The sequence below is a fragment of the Rhea americana genome, unplaced genomic scaffold (genome assembly GCF_003343005.1).
Source record: "Rhea americana isolate MKP2758 unplaced genomic scaffold, rheAme1 scaffold_123, whole genome shotgun sequence".
In the NCBI taxonomy this organism is placed as follows: Eukaryota; Metazoa; Chordata; class Aves; order Rheiformes; family Rheidae; genus Rhea; species Rhea americana.
In genome coordinates, this window is record NW_028185295.1 from 1,759,846 (window position 1) to 1,775,562 (window position 15,717).

The 15,717-nt window shown below is 35.7% G+C and overlaps 1 protein-coding gene across 1 annotated transcript in view; it reads right to left on the reverse strand.

Moving 5' to 3' along the window:
• Positions 1–826: 826 nt before the first annotated feature.
• Positions 827–15,717, reverse strand: part of PPP1R21 (protein phosphatase 1 regulatory subunit 21) — a gene marked incomplete at its 5' end in the record, with an annotated part of 31,899 nt that continues 17,008 nt past the window's right edge. Inside the window, 10 exons of the mRNA XM_085325820.1 lie at positions 827–2,059; positions 3,875–4,003; positions 6,235–6,333; positions 7,283–7,399; positions 8,639–8,674; positions 10,287–10,520; positions 11,633–11,725; positions 12,498–12,650; positions 12,955–13,082; positions 14,871–14,963. Of these exons, the coding sequence (XP_085181946.1) occupies positions 2,030–2,059; positions 3,875–4,003; positions 6,235–6,333; positions 7,283–7,399; positions 8,639–8,674; positions 10,287–10,520; positions 11,633–11,725; positions 12,498–12,650; positions 12,955–13,082; positions 14,871–14,963 (1,112 nt within the window). The remainder of the gene's footprint in view (positions 2,060–3,874; positions 4,004–6,234; positions 6,334–7,282; positions 7,400–8,638; positions 8,675–10,286; positions 10,521–11,632; positions 11,726–12,497; positions 12,651–12,954; positions 13,083–14,870; positions 14,964–15,717) is intronic.

Consider the following 15,717-nt stretch of genomic DNA (forward strand, 5'->3'; position numbering starts at 1 on the left):
TAGTTTTTTTGTTGTGGTATACTCTGTTGCAAGAATAGTTTTAGATAACACAGATGGTTTTAACTTTGTTTGAAAATGTAAATAAATAAGTCTCCAAAGCATATCTTAAATTTATGTCTTTCARAAAAATGTCATATGCAAAACCCTTTTTCTGAATGCAGCCATCTATAAAAAGTAGCATCAATAAGAATTTTAGTTTGATTCAGAGAATTCGAACAATACACCTGAACTCATACCTTCACTGCAGAGTAGAAAACCTCAGAAAAGGCAGCTTCAAAAGACCTGGAAGAAAACAATCAACTTCCCTCAACAGYTGAATCAACAGTTGAAGCTACATGTGCTTTAATGAAACAGTTAGAAAGTAAACACTCTTCCCAGCCCTCATCAGCACCACTATGAGGATTTTAACTCAGTGTGATGCTCTTTCCCCTCTTCTCCAGTTTCCTGACTGCATGCATTCTGTTTTCAAAAGGAAAAACAAAACCAAAAGAGCTTTCACAACAGTTACCATCAATGTAGGTCACATACTTTACTTTTGAAAATTGCCTTTGAATAGATGTAAATGTGAGAAGTGCTGGCCTGGACTAGGTGTACTCTGCATACTGTGGCATTACRTTGAGAAATGCAAGCTGCCTCGACGCCAGAAGCTGTATAAATGACGGTATGGTGCCCTGTTCAAACCAAGATACCATGAGAAAAGCAGCACAGTAACTAGACTGGTTTGATACATAAGCTCACCTCATGGGGAGAAACCTTGAGCATCTTGCCACAGTATCACATTGTGCAATCTAGACATAACCAGAATTAAGAAGCAAACAAATCAAGCTGCCTTTGTGCAACTGATTTTATTACGTACTCAGAACACACATTGATACAGCTGATATCAGAGTAAACCTGTAAGGGACAAGTGCCATAACACAAATTATGGAAGAGAAGCTCAATGTAAAGTGTTGAGCAGCATAGCATTCGATTTCAAAAAAAAAAGAAAAAAAAAAGAAAGAAAGAAAGAAAAGAAAAGAAAAGAAAAAAGCTATGAAAACTTGTGGTAATAAGATTTCACTTAAAATTTCTAAGAGGTTTAGGAGGCTGAAAGCTCACAGACTTCCTGAAACACAGAAAAAGCCACATCCTCATCCAAAACCACTCCATCAGGATAGCATCTTAATTCCAAAGACTTTCTGCAAATTCAGAGTTTCAATCTTCTACATATTTCATATTTTTCTTTATCGTGAGAAAGCATTGTAAGCTGATCTAGTCTACAAAYGTATACTGCTTCGCTCTTTTCGGGCATCTTACAATCACATTTTGCTCTAGCTTTAAACAGCTATTTCATTCAGTAGACAAAATGACTAAATAAGGGCTTAAAGCAATTTCATAGACATATCCCAATTTAACTATTTGTGCTCTTTATTTCAAAATCCAAAGTGCCAAATACAAGCAAGCAGGTTTTCATTATTATGGTCTAAAATAAGAATGATCCGATTTACTTGGGTGAATTTAYAGAATTCATTTTTAAAGCCACAATCCCAATTAATTCAAAAGAGCCGAGAACAGGAACAATACATTTACAGTAATTGCACAGCTTGCATAGCCCCCAAAAGTCTTCAAAATTATTTTTAAACTATTAACAAGTAACTGAATGTACACATGTTGACAGTTTAACTTAACTCAGAAATAGACAACTACTGCACTGATACCAAGTTAACGCACTGTCAGATCTGAAAATATACAAAATCTGAAGTAATAACATGAAATTAAAACCTGGTTTTAAAAAGTGCACAGTAAAAACTGAAKGTAATTACTATATAAATTATCCACAGAGTGTATATTTTCTGGTTTGGAGCCAACATTAAGTTGTGTTTCATCTGTTACAAGTTCTAAATGTTTGAAAGCCATTTACAGCACCAAATCAGTTTTTACTAGACCAATTACCWCCTCTGCTTCCTGTATCAAACAAGAACTGGACACAGTTTTCTGTATCTGTGTTCTGAGCAGCAGCAGCCTCTGAAGACAGTTGATTAGTTGTGAACTATCGACTTTTGTTCTTTTTAGAATTTCCCTGTAGCAACAAGAAACAAGTGAACAGAATAGATAATTCAGATAAGAGTTTATGCAAATTACATACAAAAACCTGAGGCTTGAGAATGTATGCCTTCAAATAGAGATCAGTGAAACTGAAAATAAACAGTCCATAAGCTTTCAATGACAGCTTACAGCTGGACTGCTTCCTATAAAGCCCTCTATTCTCACAGGCTTTGGAGAAGAAGGTACCAGAGCCTTCAAACAAATAGAAGTATCTTGCTTTAAATGAAACTGAGTTACAAGTTATTTAAATTAGTGACTATTAAATGAGTTATGWCCCCCAGAAAACCTCAGTTATATTAATTCCACAAATATTGTAAGCACTATGAAGACAAGTCAAGTCATATTTTGTCCTTAGGTGGTATTTCAAATACAAATTTTAAAGGATAATTTCCCTTCAAATGATGCTGAACCTCCACAGTTCCTCCCTCCCATTTTGCTTTAAAAAAATAATTTTAGCTTGGTTGTATGCAGAATAGTTTAGGAAAGAAAGAATTTATTTTACAACCAATCAATTCACAATAGACTTTCAACAATTCCACAAAGCAAACACAGCTTAAAAACAAACTTGTGTAATAATTACTTGCTGACAATTCACTGTTTTCCTATTTCCTAAGATAGTATTTGTTTTAATCAAATCAGCAACTCTCACCAAATGAGTGGCCTTCACTGCACCACTTTGATTTCAGCTGGATCACTTTCTGCATTTTGGTAGCATTTGAAARCCAAAACCACTGTCTGCTGCTGTTAGATTTTGAACTACTTGCTTAGAGATATACCCCTTCAATTCTTAGTAGTAGTAGAAAACCTCCAGAAAACACTTTAAAGTGTTACAGTCAGCATACAGTCAAAAGCATCCCTCTAAAACGAGCACATAAAAGACTACACAGCAAAAACTAATCCAGAGGAAAATTTGCAATGCCAAATCAGACATCTAAAGAAAAACAGTTCTGTACATGGGGAGGAGAGTCTAAAAATAAAGATGGCTGTCATGTGACCTCTAATCAAAACACGAATTTTTASTCGTCAGCAAAACCTCCTTTCATATACCCTACAATTACAGAGAATAATGCTAGTTTAATTTCACAGGCAGTTTAATGAAGGACAAATGTCTCCACAACATTGATTTCTYCCTAGAATCTTCAGAAAAGGATATACCACAGTTCAAGCAATGACTGCTCCAAGTGGCAGACTTCCAGTTATTGCATCACTAACATAAGCAAGACAAGTCAAAAACTTACTTCTGATGGATAGACTCCTTGCTTGGAAAAACTGTAAGTGTGTACTTTTAAAGAATTTACAAGAGAATTAATAGCAATATTTTCATTTTCACAGAGGAAAAAGAAGATAGGCTAGAACATGGAAATAAAAAGGAAAAAAAGAGTAACTGCCAAGAATAGAGTATACTGCAACCAAAAGAGGAGTGCAGGGAGGACACTCCCACCTATAACTGAAGCATGAATACCTTGTATCACAAAATAGATTTGCAAATATTTTTATTTTCACCACATSAAAAACAAGAAGTGCTGATCTGCCATCAGAGGGTAATTTGAAGGAGGCCCTGATAATATAACAGAATAAAGCGTTCAGTATTTTACATATGTATGTTTTCCAATAGTCTTTACTTCAACTGAAATATGCAGGACAAGGTTTGGAGCTTCTTTTCCAATTGACTGAAATAACTATAGCTTGTAACTTGATTTAATAAACACTGGTATTGCACAAATGCCAMATGCAACCCACAGAGCTTCAAGCTGCAGTCAGTGCCCAATGTCAATTCCTGGCAACTTACCTTACTTGTCATCTTCAGTGTATCAATTTCTTCTCTCTGTTTAGTTAAGGTTTCATTCATACTGCAGAGATGGTCACTCATCATACTTAACTGATCCTCATAACTTCTCTTTGTCGTCATCAATTCATCCTAAGGAGAGAAGAGGAAAAAAAAGGATATAAGAAGCCTTTGCTTAATATTAGTGACAACCAGCAAAATGACCAACTTGTATTTCCACCAAGCAATCAGAACTTTTGACRTTGAATGCGTGCAATTAAGACAATCGATTGGAAAAAATATCACTTAATGAAAAAGACCCAATAGCTATCTTCTTTTACTTAAAGTCTCATGTATAGCCTGCCCTTCCTTTTTCTTTCTTTGGGAATTTTTTGCAACTCTTCATGGYTTATCTAGGAGATTTGCAGTTAAATCTTGTTTTCAGTTGAGGAAAAACTAGAATTTAGAGACTTAGAAGACTGCCTGTACATGAGCAAATGCAGCACATAAAGCTGAAGAAATTAGCACACCACATGCAGTTGGACAGCTATGATCTCTCTGTGATTAGAGACACACAGTAGGATAGTGTGCATGACTAGAGTGCAGTGATAGATACAGGCTCTTTAGGAAGGACAGGATGGGAAGGGTAGGAGCTGTGCTCAAAGCATAGGAGTGGTTTCAACGCTCACAGYTTTACTTTAAAATAGGTGACAAGATGTTTAAAACCTTATGGGTAGAGATCTCAGGAAACCAACAAGGGTGGTGCAGCGGGCATCTAATGCAAAATGTCTGATTAAGAATCAGATAAAACCTCACAATCACAGACCCTATGGCTCATGAAGGAATTTAACCATCCTGACATCTGCTGGAAGGGCAACATGGTGTGACACAAGCAATCTGGGAGTTCTCCAGCATGGTAAAGATGATTTCCTGATACAACTTATCAACAGTTGTAAGAAAAGAAGGAAGAACTGGGCAAGTTCATGTGAAAGCAAAGGGTAGGGTTGGCTGCAGAAACCCAATAAGCCAGCRGAATTTAAGATCCTGAGGGAAGCAAGCAAGACAAATAGCAGAACTGCAACAACCCTAGATTTCAGAAAAGTAAAGTTTAGCTTCTTCAAGGATCTGCCTGGCAAGATTCCATGGAAAATTGCCCTGGAAAGTAAAGGGGGATGCCAGGAATGCTGGCTAATCTTCAAGGGCAACCTCCTCAGAGCAAAAGAATAAACTCATGTTCAGAAAATTAATCAAAAGTGGCAGAAGGCCAGTGTGGCATACAAGGAACTCCTCATTGAACCTAAACTCACTCAGCTCTGGTCTGACCAAGGAGTGGACTATATTACCTTCTGTGTTCTCTGAGCTAAACAATTCTCCAATTCAGTATTATATAGACTAAATTTAAGAGTAGTGCACCTGCTAGTCTTATTATATAGTTTCTTATGTAATTGTGGATGACCATCTCATGTTGACAGCTAGATGTTGCTTGGGAAGTTTGTTAAMGGGATTAAATCAAAATACTAGTGTATTCCTGAACAGTTTCTCCAAGCATCTACCATAAATATTCATTCCTTATATGTAGCATCTCAGGCACACACTGTCTCAGGCAAGTGAACAATAAAGCTATGTACTAACTCAGTAAGAAAGAGGTGAAAGCACTTGTTCACTGAACACTTGTGAATTTTCCTTTTTACTTCCCCTTCACACAGCTGAGATGGGGAAGTAGAGAAAGTGGTAAATTCATAGCAAGTTAGGCACAGTAGTATCTACTGTTCAAAGTGATTTCGTAAAAGACTATTCTAAATTTATTTTTTCGTATTAAACCACCCATCAAAAAAATCYTGCCATTTAAGACTTTCAGGCTCAGGTGCCTTGAAGGACTAAGTATTCTGCAYTTAGTTTGGAAAAATGCATTTGCACCACTTTTCTAGTCCTGTTTCCAAGTTAAATTGACTGAGCTAGAGTAAAACCTGTCAGTTTCTACTCTGCAKCCTACTAGGAATGAAGATATGAAGAAAAGAGCAGATGTAAATCCTGGTTGCACACAGAACAGTCCTCCCCTTACAYAGCAAGGCAAGCCACTGAAACCTGTCACACAACCCCATCTTTAGATGCAAAAAACATTTTAAGTWTCTTGGCGTCAAATGTTCTAAAACACAAGCTGGGCTACTACAACCTTTTTCCTAAAAGGACATTCCACTTAAWGGATGGATTTAAAAAGCACTAGTTTAATCCTTTTTCCGTGTGACATCGTTTTTACATAACATTACTAAGGACCTGTAGAGGCATGACCACACTCAATGGCCCTCATTTTTCTCCCTCAACTTTCCCTCCCATATCGCTACCCTATAAAATGTATCTGCGATGCCATTTAGTATTTTACTTGCCTGTAGTCTACTGATGTTTTGACTAGCTAGTTTCAACTCTTCCATGAGCGATTCCTTGGACTTCTCTGCTAAAGCCAATCTTTTGGCAAGCGCTCGACACTGTCCATCAGAGCAGGATGAGGAGGGCAGAAAGAAGGAAAATTAGTCTCAAAGTATTTTTTGTCTATTGCCATCTTTAACTGAATGCTTTGGATGTTTTCATCTTTTTGTAAATCATAATCCTTACATTTCAAGAAATTTAAGCACAGCTTATACACATTCTGACATGCAAAGATAATAGTTGACATTCAATTTTTTTTGTTTCATTTTACAGAATCATCATTGCATTGTATAACGTACATTGTACAAAAATACATTGGTTTGTATTTTTCCACATTACTGCTAGGAAATATTTCATAAGTAAAAATCAACACAAATGAGTCACTTCACATGTTGCTTAAGTATCAGAGAAAGATGATTCCTCCATATTATGTCATCTGTTAAAAAAAAGTCAGAGCATTTGCCCTGCCAGTCTGAAGATTCAACATACTCCATATTGGTAGCTAATCTGTGGAATTAACTACTTACAGGAAAAGTTACTTAAGGTTTAAAAAGAAAAGCAGCAGCTACAGAGAAAATGAAGCATCTTGTTCGTTCTTGAAATTAAAATATTACTTATGCCTAAAACCTAATTTCTCAGAAACCTCTTTTTAAATCACTATGACAAATGCTCAAGCACTTTTGAATAATGTCAGGGTCACTTTAAAATAAAGTCAAAACTAGGTTGGCAATTAAAACTAGCCACTTCAGCTTGTATAAATAATTAAGTGACATTTATTGTGCTTCTCAATACATTCAATWAAGACAAGGCTAAAAAATAATTTTTAGAAACTTTCAACAGTGCCTATTTTTCTGCATACTACACCACAGCCAAAATCTACATATCTGAGGAACAAGTCTTCTGAAACATTAAGTAGCATATATTTAAACCCACTGTCATAACACCTGTCTTTGGGAAAATTCAAAAAGGATTTACTGTTTTCAGTATAGGCATTGCCTGCCCGCTCACCTCAGCATGAAAGTGTACTGATTTGCTGTCAGCAAGCTGTAAATGAGATGTAAGTTCTGCTATCCTTGCCATATAGTGGTTTTTTATCAAGTCCTCACGAGACTCGTTATCTGGAGCCTGGCAAAGCAAAAAATTTCAGTAGATTGAGATATTAATATATTTAATAGCACATCACATCACAACAATTTACTTACATCACATACATATTGACTCTTCCTCCTCCCACCTGAGGTCTGGCTGCCCTATCCAAAAGCATACAGTTTTGGGTAACTTGAAATTACAGCAGGTGAAGGGTAACTTTCAATGTCAAACATAAGCAATTGTATAGTACTATCATATAAGAAGTGCACACCTTTGATTTACTCTTTTTTTATTTTATTTTTTTTGCGATAACAGAGAGCTGAGTGAAGATGTAAGAGTTGCTTAGCTTAACATGAAGTSTCTGATAAAGACAAAAATCTACTGCAGAAGTGGACTACTTGTACCCAGCAAAAAACCTGCTACCTTTTCCTAGCAGGAATTCCTGAGCATAACCAAATTTCAGCAACTCAGATACTCCAAACCCTTATTTCCAGTGCTGCACATTACCAGAAGTTTATTTGGCCMTTTGGGTGGAATTCTTTACAGGAAACTGGCAAGTTTAAAGCAATTTACAGAGTTACCCACTAGAAGAAGCTTTCACATGGCTTCTCATTACCCTGAATTTTAGTGTTATACAGAAGCTTTTAAAAACTTGTACCAGTCATTATCTGGCCACAACCTCTCCCCTTTTAATTATTCATTCAGGGAAAAAAAAAAAAAGGAAAAAAAAAGGAAAAGCAAGGTAAAACACACATCTGTTTCCTGCATGAACAGAAAAGGGAAAGCACTGAACTGTAATCTGCTTCAGTTCCTTGGAGAGCTCACCAGGGACACTCATCATAGAGCCAAAAAATAAAAGGAGAGCTAGAGAAAGACCTTTAACTTTGTGTGTGTGTGTGTGTGTGCGCGCGCGTGTGTGCGTAAGTAACTTTATCAGCTAGGAAGTGTTGAGGCTTGGAATCTGGTAGGTGTTACTGAAGGACCAACACAGCAGTGCTTTCYTCACACTGCAGAAAACAGATTTAGACCACAGCTCACACTGCTCCCGACCTGCTTACCTGAACAAATCAGCTGAATATGAGAGAGTTCATTACACAGAACTCCAGAGTTACTGCGCATTCAGAACAAAATAATAGATGGGTTTCAGAAACTTGAACATATATTCATACTACATTTGGAACTCATACCATTATTGCAATAAGAAATTACCAATATTAAATATTTCAATTCTGTCTCTTAAAACTTATCTATTTTKATACATTCAAAACAGAATACCTTTTCATTATCAGTAGTTATAGTCAACATTCCAATCTGGAACAAAGCAGAAAATATGCTTAAATGAAAACTGCAAAAATACATACCACAGATATAAATCATTTTGGCTTCTGTCATAAAAGGACTTCACATTAAAARAAGTGGCAAAAGTTAAAACTGAGTATTTGTTAAAATGCTGCACGTTTATTTTAATTGACAGCAAGCAAAAATCTAAGTATCTCYACCTGCAACATAAGCAATAAGATATATAGATGAATGCTTTCAGCAGAATTAAAGTTGACACYAACTATCCAAATATTAAATATCCCATATAGTAATTAGCCTTACAATGTACATGGTTGGGGGGGGGGGAAGCAAGATACAGCTAGCTTGTTTGATTACATAGCTTAATCACAAAAAAATGTTAATRTTTCAATGCATTAAGGTATTCCTTAATTACTTGGTTTGAAGAGCAAGGAAATCTATCTTAGGTTTCTTGAGCATCTTCTAAACTCCTTTTTCCAGTGCACTGACAGCCCAGGCCGAAGAAYTAATAGAACTCTAGCAGAGAAGTTATCTAGCCACACAATGCGTATAAAGAACGAGCTTTGAGAACAAGTGTCTCCATAGAGTCAGAATTTGTTTCTGACATTGACAGGAAGACATAAAGATAAGAAATAAAAATGTGGAATGTTGACATGTGAGTGATATTAAGTATTACTGCTAAAAAAAAGAATACACTTCTCAAACACCTAAAGAATTAAATAAAGCATCAAAAATTTTAGACATCAGTTTAGTTCAAAACACTAGATTTTCAACATGATTTGTCATTTTTATGAAATGGGCAAGGAAKTGGGGAGAAAACTGATTCCTGAGCAAATCATTAAAGATTATACCCCTGTCAATATCACTTTGTTAACTGAGGAGAAAATGTAACCCCCTTTAAAATCCTTTTAAGATCAGATAACCAGAGAGAAAGGGGGTAAAAACCACACACTCCCCTCCACCACGACCCCCCCTCCCGCAATACACACTTACAACACAGAAAGGCAAGAACAGAATGCTTGCAGTATCCAAAAGMAACTTTTTAACCCATATTGTATGAACTTACAAAGGTTATAAAATTAGTGCTCTAGAGAACATGAACAACTGTGATGGCTTCTTTGAACTAAAATTAAGTTATACCACATTGACCTGTAGCAAGTCCAACCCATTAACGGAGAATTAAAAAAAAAAAAAAGCCACTGATTACATACTTTTGTTTCCATTAATGTATCTACAGAYAAAAAAGAAAGTGAGTAACTCAGAGCAGACCCAAGATACTTACTACCTGCAAGGCTCAACTAAAAAAAAAATAAAATAAATTAAAGCACCTTTTACTCCTCCCCTTCAGTCATACAAGCAGAGTTTTAAATGTGGCTCTATACCACTAAGAAAGTTACTGAACAAAAARGTCTCAAAAGCCAATCAGTTCTAAATTCTGCAGAAAACATTAACAAGTGGCTTTGCAAATTTGAGGAGACCAAGTGTTAACTCAGTTCAACACCATCAAAAAACTTCCAGTAAAAGTGCTCCATGGATCAAATAGTACTACCAAGAAGTCACTTCCAAATGAAACGGGTTTTTTTCCCCCCTTCTTTTCTCTCCACTGAAGGAAAGAGTCACTTACCAGACTAGCACTTTTAACAGGCTCCCTCTGACTCTTTTCTATGGTTTCCTCCTTCAGTTCAGTTACATTTGGCAAGACAGAGCGCTCTTGTATAGTTTCAGCTAAATGTCCACTAAGAGAGTGCTTCAGTTTTTGGTTTTCTTTCTCTAGCTTTATTTTAGCTAGTTGGGCCTCCAACATCCAGTGTTCTTTTTCCTGTTCAAGTTTTGCAATTTTCTCCAGACTCTGCTGAACCTTTAGGAAGCAAAAGTTTACAGTCCATGTTACCAGACACAAACACACATCACACAAAATACAGGAGCTATYTGAAAGCAGTATTATTTGAAAGCATGACACAAGTGAACTAATTGGACAAGACAGCAGGTAAACACCTACTGATCTGAACTGTAGCCGTAAGTACGGTTATGTGGTCAAAAGTTATCATGTTTAAGTAGACACCATGTTTGGACACAACTACAGCTCATAGAACTGGGAGCATCACATTAGATGAAAGTTACAGCTGGTAAAGATTAGAAGAATCGCATAGAAACTGGAAAGATACATGGCCAGCACTGTCTTGTTCGATGCTTAAAAACAAAACCAAACCACAGAACCCCTCAACTTATCCAGATATGAAAACTATAGCTATCATTCCAYATATTTCATTTCTTGTATTTGAATTTAGCTTTGAATATGGGCCACTGCAAATCACAGARAGCTTCTTCTGGAGAAAAAAGGACATATAATATCCCACACCATACAAAAAGCAAAACCAGAATGACTCAAGCACAATCAGAGCGCTCAAGTCAGTAGAGAACTGAGGTTAGTCTGAAAGTCTCACTTCTTCTCAGTCTTCCTGTCTCTGTGTAACTTTTAAATACTGTTTAATCTCCCAGTGCCTCAGTTGCCAGAAACAAGACACATGAAGAAGCGGTAAAAGTAGCCACATATTCCTTATTTAAAAAGAAAATCACTGTCTGTAAGCAGTGCTGACAGATTCTATATAGTCTGAGAGAACATTCAGAACAGCATATAACAGAAATGGGTATCTTAATATGCTTTATTCTTGCCTTATTTTGAATTTATCTAAATTATTAGGTAAAGATTGCCTGGCATCCTGTATTTATACAACGAAGACATCAATGGCATAAGATAGTCTTTCATAATTACATGTATCTGCTACAGGTACAGGAGAGCAAACCCTGGATAACATAGCATGACAAGAATAATAGCTTTTACTCACAAAACTCAAGATACTCCAGTCTAATTTTAAGCTTCAAAATATACAGGGAGGCTATCCAATACTGCTTTACCTTTTACATAATTACAACATATATTAAATGTTAGTTAAATTTACACCGGAATACCTGTTGTGCAAGGCCTTCTCTGCTTTCTGTGGAGCTCAGAAGAACTCTGCGATTGGCCAAAGCCTCTTCATAAGGCACTGAATCTGAACAAGGCTGCAGAAAGAAAAAGAAACCTCAACATTTCACAGTAGATCAGAATTTGTATTTTCTATATTTATTTCTTATTGCCCTCCTTCCTGTCCCTAATCCCTTTTACTAAAGGGAAAATATTCCAGATATTTAACAGCCAGTAGAAGAGCTAGCTTGAGCTCCAAATAAAGTAACATATACCTGATCAAAAAAAAAAAAAAGCTCAGAATACTCCACCTGTTACTTAATGATCATATGCACCTTTAAGTCCACTTGACATAAATCACAGCAAAGTGGTTTAATGATAAATCATCAAGTACACTACCACTTACTTGCTCATTTTTATGGGAACAGAGGGGAGAGATCTGGTACTATTTAGCCCTTTAGCTCAGCACATTTTTTTCCAGGATACATCCTTTTCAATTATTTTTTTCACCTGCTAATCTGCAGCATCTTCCAGTCAAAGCAAGTATATGAGTTTAACATAAATCACTCCATATTTCTAGCAAGTATGGTAAGAAATTTAAATAAGCAACTGTCTTCTCCTGGGAGCCCTGGCATGAAGTTATTTGTGGAAGTGGACAATAGAAAAAACATGTACCCTCAGTTGTGAGGACAAATACATTCTTTAGAGAAGCAATTCTATTGTAGAATTTAATGGTCCCACTTCCTCAGGGAGGGATTTTCTATTCAGAGGAAAATTCAWTCCAAATACTAGAAATCCTTAGTTTGGATTCTTTGACATAACAATAAGTGAACTGTCATTTCCCTGTGCAAGCTTGCTAGCTGAACAAACCTTCTTCAAAGACTTCATATAGGCAGCTGCCTTTTTCTTGTACTGCAGCATACACTCAGCCGAAAGAGGGCTGATGAACTCTGTTCCTCCTTTAGGCCCATAACTCAACGAAGTAGTGAAGTGATCCAAATTGTTGCTAAAGAACGAGGCAATCTAGATGCACCAAGAAAAAAAAAAATAGTGTTACACTGGATTTCACAACAAAAGGAAATTCACAAAAGTTCACTTCTCTTGCACATTTATAGATTTTACTAGTATGGCATCCTCTTTGCAGTATCTATTCTTATCAAACATGCAGTCCCTTTTAACATATGGCCTGAAAACAGCTTAAAATAAACTGATACTATATATTACTAATAGAGACGGTGATAAATACATTTCTCAAATCTTAACTCAAGCAAGCTTTTTTTTTTTAAAAAAAGAGGCATTATATTGAAATAAAAAAAGTAACCATTACCTTGCCCACTCCATTTGTTAAAGCCACAACAGAGGATAAAATGCAGTCATTTGTTGTTACAAGTTTTTGCGTGGCTGTTGGAACCTCCTGTTCTAAAGTTGCTTTCTGACTGTAGTGCTTGGAAATGTCTAAAGAAGAGAACAGTTATTTCTTCGGTCTGTTTAAGTAACCACTTTTAAATTCAACTTTTACAGCTTTGGCTTTGAACATTCTCTTCTGCAAATAARCTGCATAAAAAGTTAGTCTGGGTATTCCTATAACTAATTCTTCAGTAGACTGCCTTGGACAACTGYTTACAAACCTAAGAAATAGATATTATGCTTGTTAAAAAAGACAGAATAAAAGGACGTATTTTCAAGTGCCCTCAGTATCCCCAAAATCACAGCTATACCAGGCAGCCAAGGTCCTTTTAAACTTGCACTTCATTTCAAAAGTATACTTACCATCTCCACATACAGAGATGCCAAGATTTTTACTAATGCTTGATACTAGAGTCTTAAATTTACATGACTTAGAAGGTATGACGTTTTAATTTYAGTAATTCTTTCAGTTAAAAATAGTAACAATCTTAAGAGAAAACGATCAATTTTTTGAAAGTCATTTACGAAGTGTAGTTTCCATACACTTATTTCAAGAGCACCAAAAATAAAAAAAAAAAAAGAAAGAAAAAGAGTGTTTACCATGGAAGAACAGAAATTTTCAATTTTGGTTTAGTTAGAAATAAGCAATTATTTCACAAATAAACTTATTACAATAAAAACTACCGCTACAGAATGGAGAAATTCCAGGTTATCACCACTAGAAAGAAATCATGTTTTGTGGCAAGTTTAGGAAGCTGGCAATTAGTTTGGGTTGGTGAGGAAGGGAGGAGAGAAAAAGAATAAAAAAAATCTGACATATGGGGACAGGAGGTGTGAAGCACAATAATTCTCTTGTTAGCTAATGATTCTATTAACAGATTCTTTTCACTTTTTTTTTTTTAAGGTAAAAGTTTTGTCTTGAGGTTGCTGGAATTACAGCAACTCTGAGGCACTAGAAGGGATATCTCACCCATGCTGTAAGACTGAACATCAAAAAAAAAGAGACTAAACCAACAATCTTTTTTTAATTTATATAAAGACTTACTATAATAAGGATTCTGAAAAATTAGGCAATACTATTGACTTGTTACTAACAGCCTGAAGAATCAAGATACATTTTGTTTAAGATTACAGAAGTTTAATGTTTATACAGCTGACTAGCATCAAAATGATTCAACTACGCTGAATATAGTCTCTGGGAATAGCTATATGGTACAGAATATTCTAGAATAAAGACAAACAGAGAACCATTAGTGTTTCTAATCCCTCCTCCCTCAGTTTAACCAAACAGTACTTGACTGAGAATGTAATATATCCACATCCTTTTGATAAGTGATAGCATAAGCTATTTTCAAGGAGGAAGTTACAATTTCAAAATAAAGGCTAACTTCTTTGGTTACATATTCACATTAAAACAGTAACTCACCTAAAAACTGTAAGGAAAAATTCCATTTTGATTGCTGAGACTAGGTGAACTGTATATAAGCAGGGGAAAATATGTACATTTAATGGCATTCCATTCTGTCTGCTAGTTCACTACAGCAATACAATTCGGAAACTGAAGTGATAYTGTTCAGGGTGATTCTAGAGAACCATAGTTAAGTTTTCCAGCATCTTACAAGAACAAAGCTAGCAAAATGGAGGAATGAGAAACACACACGTATCCCCAAAACAAATAGTTAGTAGGTTTAATTTGATTGTTTTGCCTTTACTGATTAGGATTATATTTTAATCACATATTACACATCTAACATACTGTTAGAAAGTTCRTGTGTGTATATATATTTATAAAGAAAGTAGCAAAGCTGAAACATACCACTACCCCATTCCTCTCACCTTTCAGAATGTCATGAAATCCATGAAGATTTGCAGCAATAGTTGTAAATACAAAGCTGTAATTTGTCCTAAGAAGACCTTCTGGTTTTGTACCTAAAGAGTATCATGTAAAAAGTAAGAAAACTAAAGTTCAATCATGAATGAAAAAAGTTAGCTCTGACAAAGCACCCAATTCCTACCTACTAGAAACATTTGCATGGGGGTATAACCTTTAGAACAGAAGAAAGATTCATTGATTAAAAATTTCCCCTTTCATACTAAATTTCTCTACTGAATTTTGCCACAGTAAGTAGGTCAAAGACTTCCAAGTATTTTATATTTAATTTAGACTTTACAAATACATGCAGCTATTTTTGTCTCAAAGATCAATTACACATATCAAAACATTTACATACTTACTTCATTACTGGAGCACTATCTCCGTCCTAAGAAGCGAAGGCTGAAAAAGCCTGAAGCTATACAATAACTATCTGCTCTTACTATCTACAGCAAGCATCTGGATATTGTTCCCCTACCCAAAGATTTGACTTGATTTTACTAAGTTATAACCACAAGTTGTAGCTGAATAACCTTATGAGTAAGAACTGAAAGAGATAATATTGAAATTCAGTTTATTACAATTATTAAGTGATGACAAAAGAGGTAGTGTCAATCATACTATAAAAATTTACAGTAGTTTCTTCTCTACAGTTAACTATGACTATCTAAAATGTAATAAATGGGATTGCTTGTTAACTTCCAGGTCTGCATCCTAGCCGCAYCCATCCGGAAGGGGAGGGGAGAAAGTGGCATATAGAAAGAAAAGTGTCCTGCAGTGCACTCAGTGTCCCAGGGTTCCAATAAAGCA